The 21,658-nt window shown below is 40.8% G+C and overlaps 1 protein-coding gene across 1 annotated transcript; it reads left to right on the top strand.

The window, feature by feature from the left end:
• The first annotated feature begins 3,558 nt into the window (after positions 1–3,558).
• On the top strand, positions 3,559–16,863 carry TMEM242 (transmembrane protein 242). Its single transcript, XM_035108658.3, has 4 exons — positions 3,559–3,731; positions 5,436–5,536; positions 7,504–7,641; positions 16,523–16,863. Exons 1-4 carry the CDS (start codon positions 3,602–3,604, stop codon positions 16,619–16,621), a joined length of 468 nt encoding a protein of 155 aa, XP_034964549.2. The 5' UTR covers positions 3,559–3,601; the 3' UTR covers positions 16,622–16,863.
• The last annotated feature ends 4,795 nt before the right edge of the window (positions 16,864–21,658 follow it).

The following is a 21,658-nucleotide window of genomic DNA, read 5'->3' as shown; positions in this document are numbered from 1 at the left end:
AAGAGAATATGAGTAAGGTCTTAATGTATATGTAAAGACTACAGGATGAACTCATCTGTCATCAACACATTAGTGCAGGGGCCTTATCTTTTAATTGAGTGAAGCATTGTGTTATTTATGATGCTATAAAATCAGTGATCAATGCCAGAGTGAAATGTTTACTAGAATCTTTAAGCTAGGGAAACGGGAAAGGTTCTGGGAAATGAAAGATAGGCTCACTGAAAAAAAGGCAAGTTTACATGGTGGCTTCTGCATAAGAAAAGATAAGGCTGATGGAAATGAATACTGCATAATTTATTTACTTAAACATTTTAATTCAATAATTTCTAGGCTGCTCCACATCTCAAAGGCTCCTGCTGAATAACAATAAGTTAGAGATGTATACATAAAATGTCCAATTAAAATTAGGTATATAAAACTTAAGTACTAAATTCTTCCTTTTGAGTCTAGACTGTATAATATGCTTTACATGGGGCTCATTTTGATCACAGTTTGGAAGCTTAACCCCAACTGTGAAAAGCGAGCACAGGGAAAGAACTCTTACAATGCTTCTGAAAGTTGCTGAGATTCAAGAAAATTTCCAGGGGAAAGCCTTCTACAATGAAGTAAAGCCATGGATAACATATGTCTGTCTTTACTTCCTATCCAGACTTGGTATGCAGATGTGAAGCTTGAGAGGTTGATTTGTCACTATTGAGGAGCATGGTGAGAAAACCTCAAGAGGTTATATCTCACTGGCCTGGCCTCTGAATCTGGCCTCAGCACTCTGACTATAACAGCAAGCTTGCCATTGAAGAGCTCAGCTTCCGTACTGGCAAAACCCAGAGATGCATTTTAAATAAAAGGACATTCTACTCATGTAAAAACACGCCGATTCCCAGACCATCCACGGGCCGGATTGAGAAGGTGATTGGGCTGCATCCGGCCCACGAGCCTTAGGTTGCCTACCCCTGGACTAAAGCCTCTTCTTTTGTCGGTACAGAAGCTGATCTGCTTTAGTCTGATTCCAGTCAGTATTGATGCAGATCAGGCTGGAGAAGCAGGGGTAGTGAGCTCTGCAGCCAGATATAATTGTTCACAGGGGGGGGGGGGGCTTTTTTTTGGTGGCTAGCTTGCTGAAGTCATGGAGTGGAATCAGACAGGAGAAAGGGACAGTGTGTGCAGGGTACAGCATAGAAGCTATTTTATTTATTTAAATAATTCATATCCTGCTTAATTATTACTATCATGTCTAAAGGGTGTGTATGAGAGAGAATGTGGTGTGTATTCTGGGTGAGTGTGTGTATGTATGAAAGAGAGAATCAGGTATGCATCTGCATGTATGTGTGTACCGGTATGTTTTGGCCCCATCTACTGTTGCTTGTTGGACCCAACCACTGTTTATGCCCCAGCCACTTTTCTCCAAAGGAATGTAACTCTTGGGGGAAATGTTTGCTTAGGCTATTCCTGTAAAGAGGCAGGCTGATTTGTTCTGCCCTAGTTAAAGGCACATACTCTGTTTACCGGTATATACTACAGGTAACTAACTACCGTAGATTACTGTAATGCGCTCTAAATGGGGCTGCCTTTAAAAGTTGTTCAGCAAGAATGCTTGTAGGAGCGAAATGATCAGAATGTATGATACTCATTCTGTACCATTTACATTGGCTGGGTCCTGATCTTTGTCTTTAAACCCTAAGTTGTTTGGAACCATGTTACCCAAAATTCATCCTGCTCCTTTATTAGCTTGCCCAAGATGTGTGATTGGCCTTGGAGGGTTTGCTCTCTGGCCCATCAATAGGAGAGGTTTGGCTAGCAGGTACCAAAGATAGCGGCACTATGCTTATAAAATGTGAATCCCCAGAAAGTATGCATGGTCCAACTTTAGTCATTTAAAAAATACTCTCATGTTTATTTTGATCAGCATTTTATGGTGACCCTGCCATGGGTCTTTTGTTCTTTTTTATGGCTTAAGTTTTAAAACTTGCTTTTATATATAATTTATTTATGCTTCCTTGTTCTAAAAGATGCAATATAAATCCTCTAATGAAGAAATATATGAAGTTCAAATGTCCATCAAGGACAGAGCCACACAAAGCACATTAAAACCGCACAGCTACAAATGAAAGTTTTAAATATGACAAATCTTGCTAAACAGCTTTTGTGAAAATCACTCATTACAATAAAAAATTCAGTTCAGAAGAGTCGGGGCCAGCTCTAAGTCTGAAGGTTCCTTAAAAAAGCGCCCTTTAATAGACTTTGGTGGGCCTACCTGGCTCAGCGGTAGCCAGCAGCAATGTCAACCCCAGGAGGCACCATCTGATTTTGCCACAATACCTTGGAACTAGAACCAAAGAATACTTGCCCCAAACCTGGATCTTGACCTCCATGAATTCTCCTTTCTATATGCCTATTCTTTTCCTTGCACCATCATAGTTTCCAGCTGCATAGCTTGTTTATGACCAGCTCCTGCTCCTTAGGGAGATTTGGCTGTGGAGCTTCTGAAGGAAACCATCACGAAACACAAAACAACCCGCCTCAATTTTTATCAAAGCAAAAAAAGGGAACTAGTCACGAAATTAAAAGACGCCTGCTTCTTGGGAGGAAAGCAATGACAAACCTAGACAGCATCTTAAAAAGCAGAGACATCACCTTGCCGACAAAGGTCCGTATAGTTAAAGCTATGGTTTTCCCAGTAGTGATGTATGGAAGTGAGAGCTGGACCATAAAGAAGGCTGATCGCCGAAGAATTGATGCTTTTGAATTATGGTGCTGGAGGAGACTGTTGAGAGTCCCATGGACTGCAAGAAGATCAAACCTATCCATTCTTAAGGAAATCAGCCCTGAGTGCTCCCTGGAAGGACAGATCGTGAAGCTGAGGCTCCAATACTTTGGCCACCTCATGAGAAGAGAAGAATCCTTGGAAAAGACCCTGATGTTGGGAAAGATTGAGGGCACTAGGAGAAGGGGACGTCAGAGGACAAGATGGTTGGACAGTGTTCTCGAAGCTACGAACATGAGTTTGACCAAACTGCGGGAGGCAGTGCAAGACAGGAGTGCCTGGCGTGCTATGGTCCATGGGGTCACGAAGAGTCGGACACGACTAAACGACTAAACAACAACAAAAATTATGGATTAACTATAGTGCAGGAGGGAGGCGCAGAAGAATACAGTACAGTATTCGGGAAAAAGAAGGGCTACTGCTTGCACAGGCCGTAGCTTTGAGTGAGGCAAGATCAGCCCCGAGGCAGAGCCAATGCGCGCTTACTCGGGAGTAACTCCCGCAGCGTCCAATGAAACTTCCTTCAAATGGAGGCAGGGTTACTTCCGTGCAGCGCGCTTGCTCGGAGGCAAAACTCGCTGAATCCAACGGCGTTTATTCCCGAGCAAACCTGCAGCTGGAAACTGGGAAACGGTTCCGGGGCTGAGCGAGCTAGTAAGCCCCGGCCCCCGAAAAGACGCCCGGGCGGCGATAAGACACCCGCCGGGCGGGTGGGCCGGCCTTGCTTTGGCTTCCGCCGTCGATCCCGGCAGCACACGGAGCGAGTCCGCCTCCAGCGGCATCTCCATCCGGGTGGCGGCGAAGCGGGAGAGAGTCCCTCAGCCGGGCGCAAGTGGAAGGATGGGGCAGACTGGCCCCGAGGAGGCCGGGCGGGATGCGGCCCGGGGGAGCACCGTGGGCCTGGCGGGGCCGCCTCAGCCCGCCGCGGCACAGACGGAGGAGTCGCAGCGCCGCCTCTTCTTAATAAAAGGTCCACGGTCTCGCCGCCCTCCCTGCGCGCTCGGTTTCGGAACAGGCGGGAGGGAGGGAGCGGGATCTGGAGCCCGTGTGTATGTCTCTGCTTGTGGCGTGGTACCGGTTATGGTTGCTCAGTTAGTGGTGAGGTAAAGGCACTTCGTGCATGCTCACTTCCCCATATCCCTGGAAGTAATCCTATACATTAAAACCCAGGCTGAATCACATCCAGGTTAAAATCCGAGCGGGTCTGGTTCAATGAGAAGAATAGTACTAGTTACAGGTAGGTAGCCGTGTTGGTCTGAGTCGAAGCAAAATAAAAAAATTCCTTCAGTAGCACCTTAAAGACCAACTAAGTTTATATTTTGGTATGAGCTTTCGTGTGCATGCACACTTCTTCAGATACTTCTTCAGATATAGTACTGTAGTAGGTAGACTTGTGCTGCCCAAACACGAATTGCATGGGGTATTTTGGAGGTATAAAAGTTCACATTCTTGGATGAAACTTGGGGGCCGGAGCATTTAAGTTGCCACAGTTGTAACAGTGAGCTACTAAAATTTAAGAGATGTGAACTGTCGTCTTTTAGGATGAAAAGCGGTATATACTGTAAATACTTGAACTAAAATAATTACTATACCGATTACACTTCCTTGTTAAGTAACAGCGAGGAGTCTGTATAATTTATCAAAATTGTGCATATGTGTGCTAAGTGTACACATGGGATTGTCTAGTGCCTGTATGCCAAGTGTACATACTACACAGTGTGTTTATGTGCAAGGGCTGAATATGTTAATCTACACCAAAGTTGCCCATTATTTTCTATCTGGAACTGATTTCTGTGAAGGAATTTTGGTCTATGGACATACACACACATGGCAGCTTCTTGCATAGACAGGTGGCACGTGAAGTGTCACTAGATAAGCCTGCAAACAGCACAGTTGGACAATACCTTTATTAGGACCAACCAAAAACTGTGCAAGCTTTTGTTACGTATTCCCTCACCCCAGGCAACTCAGTATTCAAAGCAGGATGTCTGCCCTGCTAACTGTGCTGGACCTGGAATGGTCGTACCCGCTGTATGAACTAGTGAGATATCAGCATAAACTACTGTACCTGGGCCCTCTGTGGGGAATTGGATGTACTCAAAACGTCTGGTTCTGTAAATCAGAGCTATTGTGATGGACCCTATAGGATTTGGAAGAGTGGATCTCTTAAACTTAAGAAGACCAGAGCTGGAGACTCATCTGCTGTATGTGGCATATCCTCTTCAAATACCAATACATGTTCAAGTGACAGCTTGAAGTAATTAATGCTGTAAAAAGCTGCATTATGTCCTCCTCTCAGAGCAGGGAGCTGGTGGTGCGGAGCAGCTGCACCAGAGGCACTTGAATGTGCGAGGTTGTCTTGACAACTGTGAGATGTAGAGGACCAGGCTCTTCCCAACTGTATATCTCTGTTCTTATCATTTGTACCATGGGCAAACTTCAGACAGTCACCTAATACTACTTCCAGAATTATTCAGAAATTTAAGATGCCACTGTGATCTTGAGCAGCAATAGCCATCTTATTTTGGTAGTTTACCAGGCAGCTTGATGGCTGTTCCCTTCCTTTGGGAAGCACGGTTCAAATGGTTTTTGAAGTATTTCATTTATTTGCCTTTACCTTGGCAAAGGTTACCTAGGTCTGGTTGTTTTACTCTTGTTTTCATTTTGTTGGCAGGTGGAATCTTTCTTACTACAGTTGCTACTGCAGGAATTCTAGCAGGTTTTGGTACAACACTTGCCCTGGCTAAAAAGAAAAACCCAAACTGGTTCAATAAGGTTTGCTTATTTTAAATTTCTTTGCAACTGTGATAAAAATGTAGCCTCGTAATGGTGTTATTGATGGTGTTATTGCCTGGTTCCTTTTAAGCGCCAATCATTTGGAAAATAGAGTCATTGTTTAAAAAAGATAGCATGGCCATAATTGCAGAATACAGTTAGGCCTGTGGTAGGTTAAAACCAATGTGGTTTTTTAAAATTTAAAATTTTGTTTTCAATTTAAAACAGCAGCACAGTACTGACTCCAGATGCTCTCTGTCTCTTGCACCTTGCAATAACTGCTGTTTTCCAGTCAGCAAAGGCATTTTAAGTGCTATCTCTGTTCATGTCTCCCACTTTATAATCAATGTTAAAACTGGTTCTCTGGCTTGCCAGCATAGAAATCCTACCTCTGCCATGCCATCAGTCTCAACTTATGAATATTTATGACTCAACCAATCAAACATTGTGGACATTTATTTTTCATCTACTTGAAACCTTGCTTTGCTGAGTAACTTGATTGTACAATGTTCTGAGCATTTATAGCCCAATATGATCCATGTTTACAAGTCCATTGATTTCAGTTGGTCTATTCTGAGTATGACTAATGTTAAAAGTTAGCTGTTTCTTCTCCAACTCACTCCTTCCCATGGTCTGTCACCTCTGTCCAAAACAAACCCCTGAAAATGTGAAATGTTTCCAAGATGCTTGGAGTTCTGTTTTCCACGGCACATATTCTGTTAGGATTTTGTTGTTATTCAAATACAGAGAAGCACCCTAAATTAATAAAAGAAACTCTATAATGTAAAAACAGCAGTTAATAAACATGTGACCACCATCCCTTCTCTTAAAATAGTAGCATTTCCCCTTTTTATCAATGAGATCTTTTCTTCTTTAGTGAAGTTTCTAGCAATTAGTTCATCACTTGTCTTGAAGGTATAAATAGCTTTTGCACACATCATATGACAAAAATTGTCTGTAAACAACGCAGTGTAGCCGAGTATTTTATACCCTTGAGGCGTTACCTCATGTGCGAATGCTCTTGAACCAATAAACCCAGATTCATAGTCTTCCATTATTGCTCTTTCAAGGCTTTTCTGCTCAACATTTTTACAAAAATACCCTGAATGTATTTTCATTTCAAAACTTGTTGAATCCTTTCATAATACAAAGTAGAAAGAATCTTCATTTTATACATTCTGTTTGGATTCTTTTACATAGCAAAATTCACACAAAAAACAGCTGTGGATATATTCACAACTGAACGAAGATTCATGAGAGGTTTCATAAACAATAAGATCCTGCAGGAGTTTAATGTAATGTGGGCATAATACACTATGACAGCCGTTCAGTGAGGTGGTTTGTATTACCTCAGTCATGCCCCTTGGCTGAACTTCTGGACTTTTTGAAGTTGGGGCTGTTTAAAAAGTTGCACAAAGTTCCAGTGAAGATTAGCTACTGAAAATGGAAATTGAAAGTACGAAAACATTCATGGATTATACATATGTGAATGGTGGCCCATATGTATTGTTACAAATACAAATGTAGAGTAGTTTTGTACTGGTTCAAGTGCTCAGTTGTGACTACTAGCCAAAAAATTCTGGGTATTGTATGAAAATCCTCTGAATTATCTTTTAGAAATCCCTTTCACTCTTAATGGAACTGCAATTTGCCAGAGCTCCTTAAAAGGAAACTAACGGTTTAAACTTGTCTACCTGACTTAACCTGTATGCAAACATTCAGACATTTTTTTAACATAAGTATCTCTGGATAAATCAAGACCAAATTAGTGTTTTAAGCTTCTCTCCAGTAACCATTCTTTTGTTAATCACTTGAATGTTTGGAAAACTAGGAGTGATATACACAAGTCATATGTGATAAGAAAACATTCTCAGAAGGCGACTTGCCCTACCTTACTGAAAATGCTTCTGTGTTGGCTCACTATGATATTTTTCTGTTCATTAAAACAAAAACAAAACTTCTTCTAGGGTGTAGTTGCCACAGCTGTTTTACCAGAGAGTGGTTCGTCCATTGCCTTACGTGCCTTAGGATGGGGTTCACTTTATGCCTGGTGTGGAGTTGGACTGATCAGTTTTGCCATCTGGAAGGCTTTGGGAGTTCACAGTGTAAGTAGCATTACTTTATGAATCATTATGCTTTTGAAATTCCCGAAAGCTTATACGCTTTCTTATGCTTGTTTATATTGCATCATGTGTGAGCCTGGTTCTTTATAATAACATACTTTTTTTAAAAAAAAAAAAAGAAAAAGTCAGTCTCTTGTTCCTAGAATCTTACAATTTACTTTTTGTTAAAGATCAGACAGAACAAAATGGAGGGAACAGAAAGGCAAAGATAATAAACGGAGAAAGGGGAAAACAAAAGAGACAAGGAGAGCAAGGGGTGAACATGCAACATAAGAGCTGCATACTCTTGAGACTTTGTTTTGTAAATATTACTGTACTTTGTGTTTCATAATGCTGGGTAGGACCTGAAAACCAATTGATACAAAATGCTTGGGCTCTCCCCCACGAGTGGTGATTTTTTCTTTCTTAATATCTCTCCTCCTCACCTCCCCTGGGCATAATATATAAGCTATTGGGTACTAAATCAGGAGCTGGCCTGATACTGATGCTGGCCTGTCAGCATCACAGTTTTCCATCCATGATGAAAAAAAAGAAAAATAATAGGAAGACATACAGGTGTTCTTATTAATCAACCCTGAATCTCCTACAGCAAGGGTGTCCCAACTTCCAAGAGATTGCGATCTACTCCCACTATGAAAACAAACCGGCAGTGATCTACCCATTGGATTGACCAGAGCTTTTTTTGGAGAGGCTTCACCAAAGCTGTTGAGCTTTTTTTAGGGGGTGAGACCAGAGTTGTTGAGCTTTTTTTGTTTGGGTTGATCTATGTAGATTACGCAATCGACATGGATTGGCCAGGGGCAGCCCGTGATAGACTGGTAGATTGCAATACTGTACACAGGTTGGACAGGCCTATCCTACAACTAAGGGTCATGGACTGGAAGTAGTGTTTTCATTTTCATTTTAGGAATAAAGCTTGATGGATGTCCTGGTAGAAGCAAGGAGGTTAGAGAGTTGTTCAAGGAATCAGGCTTCTCCTACTCCTTTTCAGGCTGAATTCTTCAGCGATCCAGATAGTCACTGGCCACATAAAGAAGATTTGAATAATTGTCTCAGCTCCTCCCTTTGCATGAGACAGCAATTGTGGAAGTCTTCAGTTAAATATAACTCATCAAGTTGCTCACATGAAGAAGTGAAATTGCTGTGTGTTGTGGGTGCAAATCTCATTCACAACTCTGCTTATTAACCAAGATATGATCGTCTGAACACAGCCAGTGTGTTTTGTTGCCCTATGTTGTTACAAACAGAAGATTCACCAAAAGATAATAATAGATAATTAGCAGGTGGTCTTACCATCAGAAGTTACTTTGAGTTCTTACTGAAAACTTAATACCTTTTTATTACTTCAATTACCATGGTGAAAAAAGACGTTACTAGGATTTTTGGGAAAAACCCAGATATGAAAAGTAAGAGAAAAAGATATGCTTGAAGAGATTTGCTGGAGTCAGACACTTACATTTTGATTTATTTAACAGAAATTGGCTGTGTCAAAGACACCACCATTTGTGTTTTGTATAGTGAACTCTATGGGATCAATAGAGAAGAGGAAAGAGGTGAGATTTGTACTCGGAACCAAATAGCTGTTCCAGCTGCTCAGCCCCATTCCCATGCCTGGTGTGCTGCTAGGAAAGGACAATAGCAGGAAATGCTGGAATAATCCTTGTTCCATATGCATGTCATATTTCTTCACTCAAGTCAAATGTGGATTCAAGATTGATAATCTTTCGTAAGCTGCTTTCAAAGCCACTCTGAGGGTATAAAGTAGGATGTAAGTAAATAAATAAATGCATACATTTTGTCGAACAGGCAGGTGCACTAGCTGCTCTGGCCTAAGCACTGGTTGATAGTGTTGTTACATCCTTAGTGTTACAGCAGCCATATTCTCATGATCAAATCATGAGTTAATAAGGATCTGCGTATGTTTTGCATACCAGTACTTCATTCTTTCCTTGATACAAGTGAGGAAGCAAACCAAGAAGCCGCAGTCAATCCATAGTTTCCTGTGTTTTGTGAACCATGGTTCATGGATCCCAAAGAAGCCAGACTTCAGTAGTCAGCTTTCAATTTTGGCCATCTGTTGGGACAGTAAGTGTGGTAACAGACACAAGAAATCCCAGAAGCCGCTCTGCTTTTGAGGAGCTTAGGAACTATTACTTTAGGTGTTTTTGATTACTGCTTTGGCATTTTTGTGTTAAATGTCATATAATTCTGTACAGTAAATAAAATACTCGGCTGAAAAATGATCCACGAGAATATCATCAACAGAGAGACTGCATACACTTATATCCAGATGAATCTGATGACATATTCATCTGTAAGTACATCTTGCAAGGAGTCTTATTACGAAGTCTCTTGAGGGTAGGGTTATGTGAAACAACACATTGAACATTTCTAAGTCATGTTGTCTGGGTATAACTCCCGAGTTATCTACGCACTGCTGTAGCAATAGCAGCTTGCAGTGCCTGAACTGAAGAGGCAACGGAGGATAAATTAATGCTAGCACATTAACTAAAATAGGGGCTATGGTTGTCCTGCACAACTTTGGGTCTGCAGGGTCATAGTAATAACACCAAGCAATATTGTGTTGCCATTAAGTACCCTTTTGATACATGCAATCCTGATTTTAGCAAGGGAAATCTTTAGAAGGTGACACAGTAAAACAGAGATTAATGAGGATTAAAAATAATGATGTAGGAACGCATCCCAGGAGAGTGCCCTCTAAAGATGCAATTGGAGAAGACTTCCTGGAAAGTCCTTTGTTGCTGTGCAGCTACATCTGGTGGCAGGAGAGGAAATGGGCCAAGCTTTAAAAGTTCTTAAAAGGCAATTTCTCACCAGAATCTTAGTTTTTCTTTTTCTGTTTGTAGTGTTAACCCTTGAATTGTTTTTCCTTGCAGTCTTCCCTTTTAAAAGTATTAAGTTAATGGGAATGCTCTTCCACTTCTAACATCAATCTTCTAAACAGATTAAGGAACTGACTACAAAGTACTGTAATGTATATTATGTGTAATTTTTAAAAAGAAAACCTGCTTTGGAAGGAGGGAATTTTAGAGTAGTGAAGCAGTGGGGAATGGTATTTCCTGTATCAAGTAGCCCCCTCCAAACAGCTCCCCCACCCCTGCTTGCTTCACCTAATCCTAGGCCCATCCTGGCTGATTAAGGCTACAAGGCTTACCTGCTTTAAAATGGCAATAGTTCATCTGTTGTTGGAAGAGACCCTATCTGGATCCCACTGTTCTTCTGTTGTTCTGTCAGTGTTATAATAACCATTTTCACCCAGGAATTTGTATAACTTGCTCAATATCAGAACATACTGATTTCTTTCATTATGGTTTCCACCCCAGTTTTGGGACTGAAACAGCCTTTGTCTATACAGCTGATGATCCACATGAGGAAATATACTGGGAGAGTTAATTCTGCTGGTCTGCTCAGTGCCTTTCAGTACCATTGACCTTCATATGGGCAGTTTTGCCAGGATAGGGCTGGGAGGGGGGAGATATATTACTCATCTTCCCTTTCAGAAGGTTCCCCACCCTGCTTTAGATTATGATAATATTCTGGCTCTATTGGTTTGGGTTTTTTAAGTCCTGACATTGTATTTTATTATATTTTCAATGATTGGTTTATTGTTTTTGTTTTCCTTTCAATGCTTTCTTTAGCTGATTTGAATGTCTCCTTCTGCCGTTTCTAAGTGAATCAGAGAGGGAGCTGCACAGTTGAATTGAAATTTCTCCAGGTTGCTCTGTGTGCACCTAAACTTATAAAAACCGTGGCAGCAAACATACATTTCTAGCCACATGTAGCAGCTAAGTACATGTGTTAAGGAACTGTGTTAAGGATTGGCTGTGGTATCTACTGCATGTACGCCTGCTTGGAAGGTTGCATTCATCACAGCATAACGTATGAGGTAGCCATGTACTAAGTCTCTTGGATCATTTCTCTTAGTTCATTCTCTTTTAGCCTCTCCATGCCCAGCACTGGTGTTTTTCCTGGCGCAGAAAGTAGGAAAAATACAAGTATTCCTGCCCTTCTTCCATTCTGATACACTGCCATAGCCTCCCCATCCCTCAGTGATCTGGATGTTAAAAAGACTTATGAGGTCAGCATTCTGAATAAATGCTGTATTGCTAGGATCAAGATTGTATCTGCTGTTTAGAAAGGCTGGACTCTTCCTTGTGACACACTACCAATTTGCCCTGTTTAAACTATGTCTGATATAGCCCTTTGCTCTCCAGAAATATCCAACTGATAATAATGGAGACACAGTCATTATGTTCCACAAAGAGAACATTCAGGAGACAGAGGGGTGTGTGTGTGTGTGTGTGTGTGTGTGTGTGTGTGTGTGTGCCTGCCTGCCTGCCTGCCTGCCTCACAAGAGTTCTTGTGTATTGAGTCAGCAGATGGGAGCAGAAGTCTTGTCCTCCCTGCCCCCCCGCCCCCGGAATAATTTTAGCCTAATTGCAAGTATCCTCACGAATCAGTTATTCTAAAGGAACGCATCTAATGATGACAACCTCTTTTCCAGCTTTAATTTCAGTTCCCATACAATGATAATAGCTACATTATGTCAGCAGAGAAGCGATTTGACATAAATATGTAATAGTTTTCCAGCAGTAATAGCTGAATTGTGGCAATTTATTTTTAGCCCGAAGTAATAAGCAGTGTATCTTTATATTTAATTAAAGCTGCAATTGCAACACTTTCCAGCCATGGCAACATAACTTTGTCTATTTGCCACTCCCAGCTAATGTTTTTGTTTAGGAAAAAAAAGAGGGAAGGAAAGAAAAAGAGAGGGGGAAAATGTTCAGAATTTAAAGTGATCCATGACAATTAACAAGCTATATCATCTGAGAAATAAAAGCCCTTTGTTCGGGGTGTCCGCCATAAATCAATTTTCTATCACTTCAGAAAGCAGAAACGATTTTGTTTTTCATAGCGAGGATGAGTCATAAAGGATATTTGTGCTCTAAAAAAAATGAATTGTAGTTAGTACTGCGTATACAGCTGGTGGATGTGAACCAAGAAAAATACTGTGGGGAGGAATTCGATGACCTTATAATTTATAATTTGCGTGACAAAATGTCTAAGTCTCTTTGCTCTGTACATATGTTAACCTTTAAAAATGCTAAGAATAAGCTGGCTTTGTGAGCTTTCATCATGTATAATTAAAATGTAGAATATTAATTTAATGTATTTATGTATTCAAAATGTTTTTGTCCTGCTCAACCCTGTATTAAACTAAACGATTAGAGAAACAAACTCAAAAACATAAAAAGGAATGCATAAGTCATGGGAATACACCAAGTTACTTATGAAGCCAGGTTAGATGGCAACTCCTGTGGAGAATAAAAAGAGCGCTTAGGCACCATTTTTAAAGCTTGATTCACTTTGGAAAGGCCTACTTGATTCATGGGGGAAGAGCCATGTCTCAGCTGCAGAACATCTGTTTTGGCCTGCAGAAGGTTCTTGGTTCAATCCCCAGCATCTTCTGGTAGGGCTGTAAGAGAGTTCCTGCTCTTTGGAGAGCTGCTTCCAGTCAGCAGAGAACACTGAACTAAGATGGACCAGCGGTCTGGCTCCATATAAGGCAGCTTCCTAGGATAAATGAGTTTTGGACCAAAGTAGATGGAACAGGGGCTGTTCCCCTGAACTTGGACTTGGAACTTGGAAGCTCCATATAGGCACCATACTATTCCAGCTGGTTATCGTAAGAACTGCCCTTCAACTTTAAGAACTGGTGTCTAGTTTCCTTCTCTTAACCTCCCCATTCCTCCCCCATATTTTATGTTCTGTCTTTTAGATTGTAAGCTTGGCAGCAGAGCCTTTGTCGTTTCAATTGATTGTATATCAGCTGCTCCTGGAGCCTTTTTGGCTGACGAGTGAGGTACAAATTCTCTAAAATAAATAATAATAAATCCTAACCCCAGCAGGCTTTGATAGACCTTTCCCCCCCAATTAATTTGTCAAATCCTCTTTTAATAATCCTTGAGGTTTGCTGTTTTTAAGAACAGCTTTCCCCCCATCCAATATCAGTTAGTGGCCCAAGCTGCAAGAAAATTGCTTAAAAGCAGTGGAGAGTAGTGAGGTTGGATTGGGATACTTCCCTGGCACTGCTGTTAATGTTAAAAGAAAAATGATCCCAGCTATGCTTCAGATGTGAAGGAAGCAGAAACGTGTATAAAATACACGTGGGCGACCCATTATGTCTACTTTGGAGTTTTGATGAATATTTGGAACAATGCCCTGGCTATTAAGAAAGTCTGTTTTCATAAGGTTAACTCAGTATTTCTGCATACTGTGATAGCTGGTGTGACTGATCACATCTGACATTTGGGCGGAGAAAACAGTATCTCCCTATAATGCTTTCATCAAACCCAAGGCTCCCAAATTCAGCAGAGAGCTCCATGTCTCATCTTTATGCAGTACAGAAAACGAAAGGCACATAATCTGTTTTCACTGCCAGTCAGGACTCTGAAAGGAGGTGAGGTTCTTTGAACTACAGAAGTAAATTGTAAGCAGTTCTTTAGTGTCACAATCATTAAATGAAGGCATGTCATGCCAGTGCACCAGCATTCACACTGCTATTCTATTATTTTTCAGACACAATTCAAAGTGCTGGGTGGTTGTTTTTAACCTATAAAGTCCCAGGTAGCTTGGGCCAGCCAATACCATAGAGACTGCTTTTTCCTCTGCATTTTAAGATCTGCTGAAAGCATCTTTTCCCCCCACCCCTTAACTTTATTTTTCAGTTTCCCCAAATGCATATAACAAACAATCCCTATATAGAATCATAGAATCATAGAGTTGGAAGAGACCACAAGGGCCATCCAGTCCAACCCCCTGCCAAGCAGGAAACACCATCAAAGCATTCTTGACATATGGCTGTCAAGCCTCTGCTTAAAGAAGGAGACTCCACCACACTTCTTGGCAGCAAATTCCACTGTCGAACAGCTCTTACTGTCAGGAAGTTCTTCCTAGTGTTTAGGTGGAATCTTCTTTCTTGTAGTTTGAATCCATTGCTCCGTGTCCATCACAAGGAACATTCCATGCATATGCAATGTACAGTCATACCTCGGTTTACAACCGCCTCGGTTTACAAACACCGTGGAACCATCTGGAACGGATTAATTCACTTTCCATTACTTTCAATGGGAAAGTTCGCTTCAGGTTAAGTACGCTTCAGTTTAAGTACAGACTTCCAGAACCAATTACACTCATACTTCGGGTTAAGTACGCTTCAGGTTGAGTATTCCATGGACCCAGCCACTCTGTGCGGCTTCCAACAAAATATTAAAATACAGTAGTCCAAGCAAAGGAACATAGACACACATTGTCAGTGGCTGCCCTGCAATTGGGGGACACTGCTCAGCTAGAGCTGGGGTAGGGAACCTGTGGCCCTTCAAATATTGTTGGACTTCAAGAAGCTGCCCAAGGCCTGTTTTTGTGTTTTCCGTACAGGGGTAGCCCATCCGTGTCCATTGGCCATGCTGGCAGGGGCTGATGGGAATTGAAGTTCAGCAGCCTCTGGAGTTCCCCACCCCTGTCCTAGAGGTTACTCAATGTCCAGGCCTAACATTTCCCACAAGAACAGTAGTAAAACTTCCCCTTTAGGGTCTTACATTTGGGTTCAGTAGATGTAAGGTTTTCTCCTTTTCTTTTTTCTTCTTTATTTTTTTCAGTTTTTATGTTAAAGAATGCTTGATATTTGATGCTTATTTCTGTATACTGTTTCTTCTTCAATGGGAAAAATAGTTTTAATGAATATTTTATTTTGTTTTATCTTGGGGTTGTTGTGTTTTAAAGCAACAACAACCCTGTTATTTTCTTTGAGCTCTACATTAATGGAAACTGAATTAACTGAATAAATAAAAATTAAGTTAAAGAGTAATAAACTTGCTGAGATCTGAAAGAGTACACAAAATAGTGAGGATTTTCTTTGGGGATAGTGGGGATCCTTTATAGACAAGCCTCTTCCTCTCCCCTCTCCCAATTCAGATTGGTTTGAACAGATGCCCAAGTACTTTGCAGTAGCGCAGTCTTGTTTTTTCATGTGACATCTTGTCTGTGGTAAACATTTTAAAATGCAACACGAAATGATAGGTGCTTTCAGAACTCTTTTTGTTATTTTTTCCTGCTGATGCAGGATCATTAACTATGATTAGAAAAAGACTGTGATCATCTGACTTTTATGGATAATTTGCCATGACAGGAATGGATGGTATCTGTTTTAGGTGAAAAGACTGACAGTCAGAAGTGCAATGGTTGCTATTTGTGCATTATCACCAAGGGTAATCTGCATCTACCGCTTTCTGGCAGTGTGAAGAAAATAAAAGTTCTGCGAGGTAAAATTAGTTTCAGAAAGTTGCCATCAGAAATCAGATGTGCCAAGATGTTAAGTCAAGTGTGATGGCTTGTTCTGGATAGGGCTATGGTCACCTGGAAGGAAGAGGTCCATAGCTTGGATGTTCTCCTGAGTACCACTGAGGCTAAGGTAGCATTGATGGCTAGGAGTGCCTGTTTCCAGCTACCACTGACTCTTCTTGAACAGAGATGACTTGGCTCCTGTACTTCATGCTCTGGTAGCCCCAAGATTGGACTCCTGTAGCACTCCATCTGTATTGACATTTATCAGTGTGACAATCTCAAGAGCAGAGTATGCATGCTTAGGATTCTCTTCTTCTAAGGAAGAAAGGTTTTTAAAAATACTGTTGTGAAATATCTCTGAGAATATTATGTGTTTTACAGCTTCCAATTTTCTTCAAGGGAAAAAACGATTATTTGATTAAGACAGAGTTGCAGTGTGTCCCTAACTTTGATGTGGGTTATGTTAAATGTATTTCTCTTCTCTTCTCTTCTCTTGTAGATGGATGAATTTCGGAACAAAATGCAATCAATAGTTCCATCAATTCCCAAAAATGCAGCACTGCCTGTTGAGTGGGAGGACGTTCTGAAATCCAAATGAGCAGCACGTGAAGGAACTTTGACTGAATTTTTAAAAAGCACAAGAGAAGTGGAGTGGAATGGAAATGTCCATTCCAAGGAATAGGGAGAAAGAAGGTTGTCACTCAAAGTCAATTGTATGGAACACAGTGAGCCATACGTTTGTGCAGCAAGAGTAAAATGTGCTGTTCGATCACAGTTGTTAACTTGGATGATGGTAACAGGTATAATAAATGTAAATAAATATCAAAATGTGGATGAGAATTTGTCTGAAGCAGTGATCTCAATGTGTTTTGAATACAGAGGTTGCCACTGTTTACTGACAAAAGGCTGTTGCTACCAGACAAGCAGATGAAAACAGTACAGGCCTGCTTTTCTCATAAAGTGAAGTTCTAAGGTGTTAAAAAGGGCAATCACAATCAGTGAAATACACTAAAATAGTTGTTAGTCCCTGTCTGCTGGATTAGTGCTAGCTAAAACTCCTCCACTGAAAACAAAGATGTAATATTATGCTTCTGCCTGGCACAGCTCATTTCTGTTTTTAGTCAGTGGGTGACCAAGAGCCAAAGGAAAAGAATGAACAAGGTACTGTAGATCTTTGACTTGCTCTAAGACAGGGATGGGGGACTTGGGTTCCTTCAGATGTCCCATACTACAATTCCTTTCATCTTTTACTCCAGGCTGGCTGGAGCTGGTGGGACCAACATCTAGAGGGCCACATGTTACTCATCTCTGCTTTAAGGTCTTTGGAGCACAATTCAGGGGATGGGATGGGGGTGGGTGGGCAAAAGACTGTTTTTACAATTCTGTGGAAGAAACAGAACTGGCCTCTGTCAGAAGTGGTATACCAAGACCATTTATCTTCTCATACCCAGGAAGGCTATATCCAACGTCCTTGTTTTATTAGAGGAAGGGATCTAACTCAGCATTTATGAGAAATACAGTGGAGGTATGAGCTTGCTCCCCAGTGGAACCTGGGTCCGTTTTCACTTTGATGCATCTATTTAAGAGTCCCAAGTAGGTCTATGGAGAAAGTTCAGTCAATAAAGATGGATGACTCAACACCATGGGAGTTTGAAATCTGAGGTTCTAAAAATACTGTTTCAAATTTATGCCATTGAGATACTGCCATCTGGCCAAACACATTATTTTAGCAGTTAATGATTAATTTGACGAAAGGGTAAGGTTTTTGTTTTGCTTCTGTAATGTTCTCATCACTGTTAAATTAGGACTGGTGCATTTAAAAGCAAACCTTCCCTTTTTTGTAGAGCATCATCTGTACTTTGCATTCTGAATGTTCTTGGTTATGAAAGAACAGGAAAGATAAACTTCAACGTTGCCTGCCTTACTGTAATTATCTTGTGCAGAGAATCATATTTATCTCGAACCTACTCTGAAGTAAGTTCAGTTGAGCTGAGTGTGACACCTAAGTGTATAGAATAGGAGCCTAGAAGTTGTAAGTGTCCTGTTAACAAGGAATACATTTTTAGAGACTTAACAAAGAACACACTTCATATTATAAGTGGTAAATATCATTCTGAGCACTTGAAACTTAAGGCAACTGTTGGTCATAGTCATGTCCAGATAAATATATTACAAAACATCTTTATATTGGAAGCTTTTAAATTCCTGAAACTATGAACTTCAGTGCACAAAAGGGCTTCTGTGTATCAAACAGAGGAAAATATACACCAAAAGAATGTTGTTTACACTGATTTTCCATGCATGCAAAACCCAAATCATTTCTTGGTCCATTATCATTACCATGTGGGTTTAAAAAAACAAATAGAGGTCAATTCATTAAAATGTAAGTGGGCCATTTGTTCACATTCCCCCTGATGCGTTCCACATATAGCCAGAGATCAAGAAAGGTCATAGAAATAAGTAATTCAAGCTCCCACATCTACCTAACATAAAGCCGCAAAAATATAATGGGAAGGAGCACATGGTTCCTAGGCTCAGCCCATGGCATCTGCAGTGTAATAGATCTTGGACAGCAAGACAGAGAAACATCTGCTGGGGGTGGACTTTAGACAGTTTTATATTTCCTTTCTTTATACAGTGTGGCCACTGAACTTGAAAGGCAATGGCTACAGGAAAGCTGTAGAGACACTTCTTAACTCTTCCCCCTCACAGTTTTTCCAGTGAAAATCACCCCCTAAATTGTTTTCATTCCCACAAATGAAAATATGCAAGTATGTTTGTTTGTTTATTTATTTTACTTCACTGGAGGCAAAAACTGCTGGGTGTGTCAATGGCATGGCGTTAAGAAGGGCCACTCCTCCTGTCCTAGACTTCTACTTCTGATTGCAGCTTCAGTGGCTACATTCGGGTTTTCAGAACAAAACAGAACACACCCATCCTGAGACCAGAGAGCTGATGCTAGAGGAGTCGTTACTTAGAGAGACCAATGATTAAGGCAGTTTAAAAACATTCAGTAGAAGGCGGACTACAAATTTTAACAAACATAAAAGGAAGGACATTCCTACTGTAGATGCAACAACTTGTCCTAGTCCTGTTTTTGTGTTTTCTTTAGCACAGAGGTAGCCAACATTGTGCCCTCCAGAAGTTGCAGGACTCGAACTCTCATCATCCCTCACCATTCACCATTCTGGCTGGGCCTATGGGAGTTAAGAGTCCAGAAACACCTGGAGGGCATCATATTCACTGCAGTTGCTCTAGAACATGAAGAGAGCACCATTACTTCCAGAGTGCACAAATGCTTTTAAAGGGAACTGCAGAAAAACTAGGGTTTTCTAGGCTGGACTGAAAGAAGGCTTGAAGCAAGATGCCTCTAACTCACCTATGCATTCATATGCATACCTTCCCCTGTTGCTATGCATTTTGTACCATTTTTGTTGTTGTTGGAGAACTGCATTGCAAGATTCAGAGAAGTGCAAAGTTTGACTGATGGCTGCATTTTGGTTTATGTATTGTTTTGGGAAGAGTGAATTAGGTAGGGTTGCATTAAAATGCAAACTGAACCAAATTTCTTCTTCATATATACCGGTAGCAGCACAATTGGATTCAGGAAAAGGCCAGACAAGTTCTAAAAGAATAAAATGGCTTGCCTAAAGCGGTTTCCTCATTGCGAGATGTGAGGTTACAGGGGACCAGGCAGAGGGCCTTCTCGGTGGTGGCGCCCACAACTACAGTGATACCTCGGGTTAAGAACTTAATTCATTCTGGAGGTCCGTTCTTAACCTGAAAGTTCTTAACCTGAGGTAATATTTCTGGGTTAGCAGAGTCTGTAACCTGAAGCGTCTGTAACCTGAAGCTTTTGTAACCTGAGGTACCACTGTATCTGAATTTTAGAAGACATTTGAAGACATCCCTGTTTAGGGAAATTTTTAATGTTTGATGTTTTATTCTGTTTTTAATCTGTTGGGAGCAGCCCTGAGTGGCTGGGGAAACCCAGCCAGATGGGTGGGATAATAATAATAATAATAATAATAATAATAATAATAATAATAATAATAATGACAACAACTAGTGATTTCTCCATCAAAGATTTGAACCAGAGGATTGCTGATTTCTAGCTCAGTTGTTTTGCTTGTACACTACCCTAGATCTTTATCCATTCTCTGCATGAGTGATGCTACACTGTGTGTGAATTTACAGCAGAGTTGCAGCCTGTACAGTATCAGTGGAAGTTTGTTTGTTTTAAATAGCCTTGTTCCAACATCACTGTGCTGCTGCATGGCAGGAAAGAATGCATATGCATACTGCAGGGGAAATTGGGGGTTCCATCATAGCTGCCAAGTTATCCCGTTTTTAAAGGGATTTTCCCTTATGCTGAATAGGCTTCCTCGCGAGAAAAGGGTAAACTTGGCAACTATGGATTCCATTATTTAGCTCTTGGAAGAAGGGGGGAAAGGATTGTTGGGTTCCTACAGTTCAGATCAATGTGACAGATCCAGATGAGGGTGCAGTACTGCCATGATGCAGTAGAGTGTTTACTTTGAAGTAATCTTATTTGCTTCAACCACTTTGCTGCAAGTGGTTGAGATTTGTCAACAGGACTATTGCTGCTGCTGCTGCTGCATGTTGTTGTTGTTGTTGTTGTTGTTGTTGTTGTTGTTGTTGTTGTTATATACCCCACCCACCCATCTGGCTCGGTTTCCCTAGCCACTCTGGGCAGTTTTCAGCATATATAAAAACATAATAAAACATCAAATGTTAAAAACTTCCCTAAGTGAAATCTCTTCGCTGTAAAATTCTAAGAAAGCAGTAATTCGCTCTAGAATATTTGATTGCACTAATTAGAAAAGTGTTTTTCTGTTCACAGAGTTATTTTTGGATCTTCTTAAATGCAAACATATTTTAACCATTTTAAAGCATCCCAAATAATCACATTGTGGCAGGAGATCACAGCAACTGAAAGGAGTATCCTAACATTGTTCCTAGAAGCAATTTGGTTTTAACTTGTTGCAATTAAAGAGAAAATTGGCATGACCTTATCCATGCATTCAGTTAATGCATCACATTTACTTCTTGATTGCTTGTGGACTCTCAAAGGAATCATTTTTGTAAGAATTTTCAGAGCGATAGCTATGTTAAGTTTGTGGTAGCTGTTTTAGATGGGGTGTGTCTGTAAGCAATAACAGGCCTACCACCCACAGTCTGAAAGATAGAAGTATTATTGCCTGGCATGGGTTGTAAATCCTTGATGATGTATTTGGCAACAAGTGCTGTACTGTCTCTTTCATTTCTGGGTCTGTCATTACTAAATTATTCATGGGTATCAATCTGAACTCATAACTCTGCTTTATCACTTCATTGTGTGGGTGGGTTCTGTAGACTTAGGAAAGTCTGATGTAAATCCTTAAATTGTGAGTTTCTGTCTAATGCAAGTGTAAGCAATGTTATGCACTCTAGATGTTGTGAACTACAACTCCCATCAGCCCTGACCACTGGCCTTGCTCTCTAGAGCTGTTGAAAGTTGTAGTCCAAAACTACAAGCAAAACTAAAGTGGATGCGGTTGTATAGCAGGGCTTAGCTGTAGACAATAGATTTTGTAGTGAGTCCTGGGTGGAAGCTGGAAGCATATAGATATAT

Source organism: Zootoca vivipara, chromosome 3, assembly GCF_965207765.1.
Source record: "Zootoca vivipara chromosome 3, rZooViv2.hap1.1, whole genome shotgun sequence".
In the NCBI taxonomy this organism is placed as follows: domain Eukaryota; kingdom Metazoa; phylum Chordata; class Lepidosauria; order Squamata; family Lacertidae; genus Zootoca; species Zootoca vivipara.
The sequence above is the reverse complement of the archived record's forward strand: the minus strand, read 5'-3'. Positions and strand labels throughout refer to the sequence as shown.